The sequence below is a fragment of the Magallana gigas genome, chromosome 6 (genome assembly GCF_963853765.1).
Source record: "Magallana gigas chromosome 6, xbMagGiga1.1, whole genome shotgun sequence".
Classification (NCBI taxonomy): Eukaryota; Metazoa; Mollusca; class Bivalvia; order Ostreida; family Ostreidae; genus Magallana; species Magallana gigas.
The window spans coordinates 43,713,810-43,724,985 of record NC_088858.1 but is presented as its reverse complement, the minus strand read 5'-3'; the positions used below and the strand labels follow the sequence as shown (position 1 = coordinate 43,724,985).

The 11,176-nt window shown below is 32.9% G+C and overlaps 1 protein-coding gene across 1 annotated transcript; it reads left to right on the top strand.

Moving 5' to 3' along the window:
* The first annotated feature begins 1,125 nt into the window (after positions 1–1,125).
* LOC105349073 (arylsulfatase B) lies at positions 1,126–8,260 on the top strand. The gene is made up of 14 exons (XM_011458743.4): positions 1,126–1,312; positions 1,521–1,632; positions 2,087–2,138; positions 2,996–3,099; positions 3,340–3,446; positions 3,612–3,673; positions 4,931–5,032; positions 5,165–5,228; positions 5,733–5,830; positions 6,045–6,181; positions 7,040–7,098; positions 7,351–7,474; positions 7,658–7,806; positions 7,888–8,260. The coding sequence occupies exons 1-14, from the start codon at positions 1,207–1,209 to the stop codon at positions 8,058–8,060; spliced, it is 1,449 nt and encodes a 482-aa protein (XP_011457045.3). The 5' UTR covers positions 1,126–1,206; the 3' UTR covers positions 8,061–8,260.
* The last annotated feature ends 2,916 nt before the right edge of the window (positions 8,261–11,176 follow it).

Sequence of the window (11,176 nt, the reverse complement as noted above, 5' to 3'; positions counted from 1 at the left end):
AAGCTTTGTTCTTATTCCGCCGCACACCTGCAAGTTTTATCAGGATCAGACAAGATTTAATGATTTTATTACAATTTTCATTATCCTATCCAATATATTTTTCACTGATGTTTAAACGTAAGGGATTTTTTTTATTTTTATTTATTTTTTTTTTTTACAGATTTTATTAATTAATTAATAATAAGCATTCTAAAATTTATTCATATCAATACAATCAGACGGAAGTTTTTTGTCATTATTTCATAACTAAATACATGTTTTAAAAAAAATTTCAACCTAAAGCAAAATTTTTGTTTGTCAATGATAGATTTTTAGGAGCTGAAGAGACATCAACGACATGTACAAGTGTGACTGATTCATTTGTCCCAATGGGGTCATTATCTGAGCAATGGATTAGATGGAGCATATGTTTAGGAAAAGGTGACAATCTGTAAAATGGGCAATGGTTTGTGATTTTTTTGATACTGTTTTATATATTAAACCAAGACTTTCTACCATTATACTTCCGTTTTAAAAATTCAAAAAAATAATAAGAAAATATGAATTAAAATGAAAATTTACTTTAAAATCTAACGTTAATTGTGATGATTAATTTTTATGCACAGAATTAAAATTTTCCTCGCTCATAGAGACCGATTTCAATGAAGAAATTTTTTAGTCCCCCGTAATAATTAACACTTTCGTTTTAAAGAAATAATTTGACCACAAATTTTATTTTAATATGATTCAATCAGGAATTAATTATACTTTTCAGTATATAACTTTGTTTTTGAATATCTGACAGAAATTCCAAAATATTTAAATATAAATTTTGGCGGGAAACGAGCTTAAGCGTTCGCAGTTCTTTGATAAATCACGATCAAATCAAATAGAAAAATCTACTTCAACAGGTAGATAGAAAATCGACCTTTGTACTATAAATACTTTTATTGATCCGAGTACATAAATACATCTTCATAATGTATAGCACGAGTTTTCTTGTTTCTCCAGAAACGTGATAAAAAGGTCATTCATCAAAATACCAGATGCGCAGTTTGTTTATTTACATACACTACGTCAAACAGTCCCAGTTAGTGAACCATAAACATTCAGCAGATCTTTAATCATCTGCGTGCCATTTTTTAACCCCTAGTTCAATTCACATGACTTGCAGTTACCTCAGTATAGAAGTATTCTTAGACGAGATATATTAATACATGTACAACAATGGACACATCGGGCTCATTATTCGTCTTTAGCATCTTCATTCATTTTCTTCCGTATGTCTCGGCCAAACCGCCACATATTCTTTTCATCGTGGCAGACGACTATGGTATGTAGATTCTAATTACTAATTAAGCATCATATCAATTCATTATCAAATTGGTAATGCACCATGATGTATAAAAGATTGATAATATTGCAGCGCATACAGAGCTAGGCGGCATGCAAAAATCTATTTTAAATATAGTATTGTTATGAAGTTTGTCTACTTAAAAATGAAAGTAAATTGATTGCAAATTAAATGAATGTTTTTTAAGGTTGGAACGATGTTGGATTTCGCAACCCAGACGTCCTCACCCCAAACATCGATAAATTAGCTCACAGTGGGATGGTCCTGAATTCATCTTACGTAATGCCGGTCTGCACACCGTGAGTTTTAAAATATATAAATATAAGAAATATAACTTCATTTTGCATTTAGCAATGTTCAAATCTTTCTAATACAGGCACGTAGCATCGGGGGGGGGGGGGGGGGGGGGGGCCTGGCCCCCCGACTTTTTCTCGCAGCAACAAATTTTTTTAAATTTACATATAAAAAATTGAATTATCATGGAGTTGCCCCCCCCCCCCCCCCCCACTTTTTTGCGAGTATGTAAAAAATTGATATGAAAATAAGGAAATGAGGAGTGATAAGGAAATGAGGAGTGGCCCCCCCCCCACTTTCAAAAACGATGCTACGTGCCTGTAATACCAGTAATTAAACAAACCGTAAGCCAGTGTTATCTTTCATCTCAAATAAATCATTAGTAAGAAGACATTTTAAAAACCAATTTCATTTTAAATAGCTCACTTAAAGGTCTATCAACGTTCGTTTGCTTTTTAGGTCAAGGAATTCATTCATGACCGGTCATTACGCCTTTAAATCTGGATTACAGGTATGTATATTGTTAACGCCAAGCTTAAATTGACCAGAACTAGCATCATAAATTGCAGGGAGGGGATGAAATACACATTATTATCAGAAAAAAGTGTAGAAAGTAACATATCGTTCTTATATCAAAATCGATTTCAAATACACAATATCAAAATAAAGCATCTGGGTATAGTCCACTAATGCATTTTCCAAAGACGGTAATGTTAACATTAGGGTTAATAGCTACAACCCTGACTTTCGTTCAGCAACGAGGGACACCTTGAATGGATGTACATCAAATCTTCTCGCTCCTTTTAAATTTTCGTGATGTGTTTAAGTAAGATTTGTTTTCCTGCAAATGCGCCTGAATTAAAAACTCTGAAAATGAAAGTAATAGTAGGGAAATTCACAGTTTGGGGAAAGGTGTACACCAAACAATTTCAATTTTTTCCTTTAAATGATAATTCAATTTTGACACTTGCTTTTAAAATTGAAAATGCTCTTTTCTGATGAATGGCAAGCACAATGATTTTAAATGTCCCAATAAATTTATATGCACTTTGTAAATATACGAACAATTTTGCTTAATGGCACTACTTTTTTGAGTTACCGATTCTAAACATAATTAGAAGGATATACATGTACCCGTGTACATTATCATTTGTGTCTTGTTTTGCAAGAAAATTGGATATTATTTTAAATGTTTTTCGGTGTAATAATTTGAATTATTTACTTATCAATTTCATTAAAAAAGATTTGCTATAAAAGGAATAACTTTAAACGTTATTTATTAAAACTGTTATTTATTTTTTTTCAGTTATTTCAAGTTAAAATATATGATGTATTAAAAGGAACTACTTGAATGACTTTAATTTGCAGCATCTTGCGATTCTTCCAAAACAAGCCGCTTGTGCCCCTCTAAACTATACATTTTTACCTCAGAAGTTGAAGGAACTTGGTTATGCTACTCATGCGATTGGAAAGTAAGTAGCAATCTAATTTACTTATTTGGGTTATGATAACGATACTGAAGATTTGGTAAACAGAATTTGAACTAAAATGAAAGAAAACAACTAATGCTTCAAATTTTTATATCAATAACGAAATAACTCTAGTTTTACTGAACATATGCACTCTTTTATCCATTTTCTCTTTTATTGAATGAATGAAATATGAATCAGATGTAGTAACATACTATAGGGATTGGTAACTTTTGTTTGCAGGTGGCACTTGGGATTTTGTAAATGGGAGTGTACCCCTACATATCGAGGATTTGACACATTCTTTGGATTTTACAATGGCCAGGAAGACTACTATACTCTCAGTGTCGGTAATAACTATAATGTGGTTTCAAACCAATAAAAAGGATATTGTTTTTAGAAATTTAGACTTAATCATGTATTTCTGTTACTTTCAAAAGCTCATAAGTTATATAGAAAGAACGAACACTTTAAAAAGTGTACAGGTTTCAATATGAGTTATTTTCTGTTAACAGCCGGGGGTAAAGACTTTAGAGACAATAGAACACCTGTAAATGCAACAGGTGAATACTCCACAGTAAGTAATTTACTTATTTTTCGTTACAGACAATGTCCATAGAAATTGTAAAAGTAGCAAAAACATCAACTTAATAAAATCACTTTCAACATGTCTCTTTTTTAATAACCGATAAGTTTTGCATCAGCAACAATATCTGAATTTTCATATGAGAAAATAGATTATTATAATTTTATCCAGTATAAAAATAACATTCAATTTGGTTTTTGTTTCATATGCCAAATGAAAGAAATATATGTTACGAGGCTGTTTGTACCGTTGGGTTAATAAAGATACGCAACCCAAGGGCCGCGAAATTTTTCTATGCATATTCCTAGATGAAAGAAAGCAAATATCTGGTGCATTGTATAATGAAAATATTCTTAACACCATCTTCGCTAGCCAAGGGTTTTCGGTCCACTTTGCTCCCCATAGACCCTTGGCGGATTTCATTACGAAAACTCGGTGATGTGGTAGCGCCATCTAGCAAGCAACTTGAGTTGCGCCCCATGCATATATACAAACAACGGTTTAAATGCACATCATGGCATTAATACAACTTGAAAATATGTTGACTACCGAATATCGGAACATAATTAACGATGCAATTAACAGTGATGAAATAACCTAGGGAAAGCACGGGATGTTTTATTCTTAGTGTTTTGTAAGGACCTGTACCAAGGAGTGAAATGTCGCCGATTTATATGAAAGCTTTCATGCCATAAAACCAGGTATCGTTGTCGTGAATATTGTAGACAAAAGAAATTAAAGAAAACACAGCTCATTGAACCTATAAAAGCAATAACCATATGCAGGAACGTATATAATAACGGGATAGGCAACTTCTACATTCGCCATGTTTACTTCTCATGCTAGCACGCGAGCCTTGCCAAGTTTGTAGAACTGGGTTCAATCCCAGTAAAATATTTAGGTTCTGGTTAGACCATCGTTGGAGAGGCACTGAACTCGAGAAAAGCACCGAATATTTTACCAAAGATCACACATGTGTTTTCTTTTAAAGTTTATATTTACAAGCACTGCGATTGGATCAGCTACTCGCAGCTGCAGCCAATCATAAAACGGAGCTTGTCACTGAGTTTTCGTAATGAAATCCGCCAAGGGTTTATGGGGAGCAAAGTAGACCGAAAACCCTTGGCTAGCGAAGATGTCTTAACACCAGCTAACTTTAAAGTTAAATTTCCATATCCGTTTAATTATCAGGAATACATAAATATTCGTTCTTTAGCACTGTCAATTTTTATCTTTTTTGCCAAACAGTTTTTGTATGCCCGGAGAGCAGAGTCTATAATTAAGGAACATGATGCGTCCAAACCCATGTACATGTACTTGCCTTTCCAATCAGTGCACGAACCCCTTCAGGTGAATCTATAAATGTCCAGATAGGTCAACAGTGCATAAACGCACATGCACATCACGTAACTATGTCATCCATCATTATAATTTATAATTTTGAAATTAACATTATTTAACTGAATTGAATGCCTTTTGCAGGTCCCTCAGAAGTATAGTGACATGTACTCTAAGGTACATACAGAATCCCGTCGGACCTACCTGGGTAACTATCTACTTTGTAGTTGCATCTGTTTATTTCATAAACTCCGTTCTTGAGCGGATCAACAAAATCTAATGCCTATCGAAATTAGAAACATGATACAAATTTGTTAAGGGGGATTTTATTATGCGTCAGACACCCTCAGATTTTTCTTTGTAATAATGCATCAATTATGATCCGAATATGACTAAGACGTGTTTAAAAAAATGCAGATTTAGAACCATTGTCTACTAGTTAACATATTTCAAACCTGTGCAATTTACAAAATTCACGAAAATTCATGCTTACGAATATGAATATAACTAATGATTATAATTTCAGAGCAATTTGATAGATTTTATTTTAAACAGACTTTGGGGGTTTCAAGGGGTTATCCATAAGTTCTAAAAATGTTATTTCTTCTCTTCCTACAAAATATTTGGAAAATTATTATACTTATTATACAATCACATATTTTTTGACATCCCCTGACTTCTCTTATAATTTGACGGTTTCTTCTATCATCAGGTATGGTAACTGCAATGGATGAAGCTATCGGCAACATTACAAAAGCTCTAAAGACAAAGGGAATGTTCAACGACACTCTCATCATTTTTACTGCTGATGTGAGTTCTTTACAAAGTAAATATACTTCTCCATAAATCTAAATGAAAATTTTACAATTGTTAAAAATGCAATAGATTTACCGTATCTGTAGTTTTATAAGACGTTTGTCAATACCTACAGTTTCAAAGAACATAGTTGTTGGCTTGCTTTCATATTCACCATTCATACATATCGAACAAAAAAAAATCTAAATCAATCGTCGGGTATTTTCAGAATGGCGGTTGGATTACCTTCGCTGGAAATAATTACCCTTTGAGGGGTGGAAAGGCCACGGTATTTGAAGGAGGAACTAGAGCAACTGCCTTTGTGTCCGGGGCAGGAATTCAAAAGTCTAACTATGTATATCCAGGGTAGGTTATTTGGCTCTAAGATAAATTTATATACTGTATAACTATAGATATTTCCACAAAATATTAACATATGTAAACCGTATGTTTTGAAAACTTTAATTTATAAATCTTTTTTGTTTGCACCAACTTGTATATAATAGGATATCAAGACGGTAAGCGCTCAAAGTCATTTCAATTTTTGGGAGTTGATTTTAATCAACTCTCATATGCAGTTACTCTGGCAAACCGAAAGTGAAACAGTGTTTGGACCTAAGCACAAATCATCGCCGCTGACAAGACTTAGATCTTGAAAATATTAGATAAATTCTGTGTACTGTATGCTGATCCATTAATTTTAAAGGAAACGTATTTATAAATACCTTGAAAATAATCAGATTTTAAATAGTAAGAACAATTTAGATATATTTTGTAGTCGTATGTATTCCTACACCAGAGTTCAATTTAGTCTCGTTCAACCAGACACTCGGCTGTATCCGTAAATCTCCGACAAACAGTAAGTCTCTCTTGGTAGTCGGAGATTAACGGAGACAGCCGAGCATCTGGTTGAACGAGACTAGAGTTCAATATTGCTTGGATTCAGACATGTGTACAATTTTTAGAAATATTTCGATTACTGATACATAGTTTGATGGAATTAATTCTATCTTTTAATATTACACAACATGATTCATATGGGGTTTTCTCGAAATTCTTGTCGGAAATGTTCGAGAATTACAAAATTTCATATTATGGACCTTTCCTAGCTAATACTTCAGGAATGCTTATAATACGATCAAAAGATATGCATTATCTTTATACGTTAACAATGCCATCATGGGACGTTAAGAATTAACCTCTATTTTAAATTTTGCAATATAGAATGATTCATGCAGTGGATTGGATGCCAACAGTGCTTCGCGCTGCAGGAGGAACACCAGGTAAATCGGATGTCACACGTGTTGAAAAGAACACGTTTTGATTTTTCATCACAATTCATCACAAACCTAATTACTTAATCAAAGTATAACGTTTCTTATATACGTGTAGTTTATATGCACACAAACTCTACATTGTATATTAGAATGTGGTGGAAATTAAACGTGCACTTACTTTAAAAAAGATAGACAACTTAAAATACAATTATATAATAAACCAATTTTATGAGTAAAAATATGTATATTTTTATGAAGACCCGACATTGGATGGCATCGATCAGTGGGATAGTCTACGAACAGCAGGGGAATCAAAACGAACCGAGTTTATCTACAACATCGACGATTTAAGGCCGGAGATCTGTGGTCACGCTGCCATTAGGTATACCCGATTCAGCATGTACATTGTATAAAGACACTAAACTATTTTGATAGAATAAATTTGATTTTTTTGACGTTTTGTACACAAAGTTTTTAAAACTCTGCTTTTGACAGGCAAACTTGCTGAATTATAAGGTCAGTTTTTGTGAAACCAATATTTTTATGTGAGTGCATCTTGATTTAGGATGGGTGACTACAAGTTGGTCGATGGTTTTCCTGGGTTTTACCAAGGTTGGTACAAGCCAGACCAAGTAGACTATGGCCTGTATGAAGATGTATCGACAAACTACACGCGCCAATTTTTCGACAAAGTTATGCTTTTCAACCTTAAGGGTAAGTTAAATCGTCGGTGCTCATGATATTTATGGAGTAGTTCATGATTTGTTAAAATAACATATTTTTGTTTCATTTTAGACGATCCTAATGAACATGTCGATTTATCCAAGAAGCACCCAGATATAGTTAAGAAATTGAAGTCGAGACTCGAGTACTATCACAAACAAATTGTTCCTGCAAATTTTCCCAAAAATTCGGCATCGTCTGCCCCAACAAATTACGGTGGATTTTGGACACCAGGCTGGTGTTAATGTGATGTAGTCTGAAAGCGTCTGTGGTTTCGTTCTTTTACCTATTCATCTTGAATATCTAGAGTTTTACATGACATAAGGATTATTTGATTGATCATATATCTGTTTTTATAAAGTAAAGTAGAATGTCATTAACTGTTACGTTTTCTTAATACATTTGTAGGTAGCACGCATGTATTGAATAAATGTGTTTGAATTTATTTAGTCACTGGCAGTCGTGATTTATGTATAACCATTTGACCCCAGAGAAAACTTTCGTTTTCGAAAAAAAAAATTGACATCATTAATGAAATTATATCTCTCAACAAAAAAACCTGTCCAACATAAAGGCTTACACTTTTGGCACATAATTCTTATATTCATGTACACATGGGATTTTTTTCTTCAGAAATAGAACTTGTAATTTAATTTTAATGGTATCCAATTTTCTCTAAAAATCAAATACGTCAATATAATCCATTATTACGTTGAAAGAATTATGTGCGGTATGGTCAAATATCTGCCCCCGATTTCAACCAATTTTAAATAGTATCGTATAAAAATAAAATCTTCACAAATCATTGTATAGAAGATGCCTATAACTTTAATGTCGATTTTAATCATCATTGCTCATTGGCTGTGTATCTATGACGTCTCCTAAATGACCTAATTCCCGCAAATTTGCAAACAAATGAAAATATGCTCATTTTTGCTCTATATTTTGCATTCGGAAGTATAGAGCGCAGGTCTGCTCAAGTGCGATTTTAATATATGTTTTTCTTCAGATAGTTATACAAATTATACTAAAAAATGGTACGTGAGCAAGCCTGCGCTCGATGTTTTCCAGTCGAAAAACCATCGGAAAACACCCATATTTTGCCACAAAACATCAATTTATCAAAATAATGCAACCTTCATGACGTCATTTTTCCATTATGACGTCACTGTGGTGATAACCTTTTACACCTTTATTTCCAATATGATTTTAACTATCTTTCACCTTATTTTTTAAGCTCTTTCTAAAACTTTGATTTTTGGGGGCAAAAAATGCATAATACCGCACATAGTCCTTTCGTGCATTTATAAAAGAAGTCTTAAGAATATCTTCCCGTCCTACATAGATTATTTATAAAAATAAAAAACCAATTGACGTCAATTGATAAAAATCAAGAAAAAAGCTCATATTTGTTTTGCTCTGTTTAATTTTGATTGTTAATCAAATTTACATAAATTTTTAAATGTTTTAAATCCAAACTTCTGATTGATTCATTTAAAGTAAAACGCGATAAGGGGAAAAATGTGGTGACTTGACAGAAAAAACGCCCTTGCACTTGCATGTTTTATAAAATAAAATCTTGTCGTTTCATGAAATTCAATATAATTCTATGATTCTTTCGATCGATACGCAAAATTAAATCGATGACGAGTAAACAAGATTTATATATGTTACATGACGTTCCTTTGAAATAGTAACGCTACACCTTTTATGATCGGGTTTCTCCTATAAATTAAATTGTGGCGATGGATTACAGTATTCTAAATCAGAAATCCAAAGGAAAATACAAAATTATGCAACAGACCAAATACGGACTTCTACAAAATCTAATTCTATTGTCCAAAGTGGTTTCAAATTATTAATTATTATTAATGTTTTGGGAGGGTTTAAAAAAAAAAATTATGACTGCAAAGAAGACACGTTTCGGTAGAAATCTCGCTGCATTGATGATAAATATCTTAAGATACACTACGTTTTATATTTTAATAAATATATAATTATTCAAAAAAGAGAAAAAAGAAATATTAACTATTGACCTATGGATAAGAAATGGTGATATACATGTAATCACGCGAGATATGTATCGAACATATTGCATATTTTATTTTCATAAGGGACGGAGCCCCGGCGTATCAAAAGATTGTACAAACTTTCCCATACATGCATGAGTTATCAAACATGTAACTGATTTGTCCGATATGATGATGACTAAAGGTTTCCCGATTGATTTTGCAAACTGTGTCAAATAACTTCGATGTAGTATCAGCTCAGTCGGTTTCGTGTCATGTTAAAGATATAAACGCAACGGTTTCATAATTTCATAACTTTAAACTACGGAAAGCTAATGTTTAAAAGCTTTTTAGATGATGATGCAGAATTCATTCAATTTGTAGATTTGTATTTTGATATACATGGACATGTACATAATCTGAAACTAAATTTATGTTGTAAATACTTAGATTTTTATGCATACATGTACATTCGCCGTGATTTAAAAAAAAAACCGCAGAGATTTAATATTATAAACTAGATGATATCTCGCACAAGCTTCTGCTTCTCCTTCGTTGACTAGTATATTTATTTCTTAGTTGAAAATAAAATCTGTAATACCCCATAAGGTGAAAAATGATGTGAATGGTAACGTATGTTGTTTGCTTGAGTTACTTTTTAAAACAATTATTGTTAAACCGCGAATGCATACTATAAAACCATAGCACTATTAACTACGTTACATGTTATCTTAACATCTTAACAGGCATGTAGCATTGGGGGTGGGGGGGGGGGGGTGGCAGCAATCATTTTACAAATGGAAAAGTAAATTAAAATGGAGTTGGCACCCACTGTTTTGCGAGCAAGTCAAAATGGAATTTAATAACGGTGAAGACGACTTCTCAACTATCAGTTACTCTCAGTCACGTTAATGAACATCATGTTGTATCAATCTAACACCACTGTACCAATTTACAAGTAAGTTTTTGCACTTATTTTCTACATCAGTTTTTTGTATTTTCGGAAAGCAATTCCAAAAGGAAAGAGCATGGTTCCATGTACATGCACTTACCTTTCAAATCTGTGCACGCACCCCTTCTGATGAGTCTTAAATCGTCCAGGTGAGTCAACAGTGCGTAAACGTACATGCACATCACGCAAATTTGATTGATCTTTGGTATTCTGTAGCAATCCATCACTTAACTATTTACTGTACTTTTAAGAGTTTTCAAATTAGTATTATTTTCATGAATGCATTTCGCATGTCCCTCAAAAGTATAGTGACATTTAGTCTAACGTACATACCAAATTTCGCCTGTTCTACCTACATGTACATTGCATTAGTAATAATGGACTTCGTACTTTCATTTTT

What these genes read in the sequence shown, in the direction of transcription:
- LOC105349073 (XM_011458743.4), top strand. Translation starts at nt 1,207, where the DNA reads ATGGACACATCGGGCTCATTATTCGTCTTTAGCATCTTCATTCATTTT. An exon ending in TCATCATTTTTACTGCTGAT is followed by an intron (nt 5,831 to 6,044) that starts GTGAGTTCTTTA and finishes GGGTATTTTCAG; the next exon opens with AATGGCGGTTGGATTACCTT. An exon ending in CGCTGCAGGAGGAACACCAG is followed by an intron (nt 7,099 to 7,350) that starts GTAAATCGGATG and finishes ATTTTTATGAAG; the next exon opens with ACCCGACATTGGATGGCATC.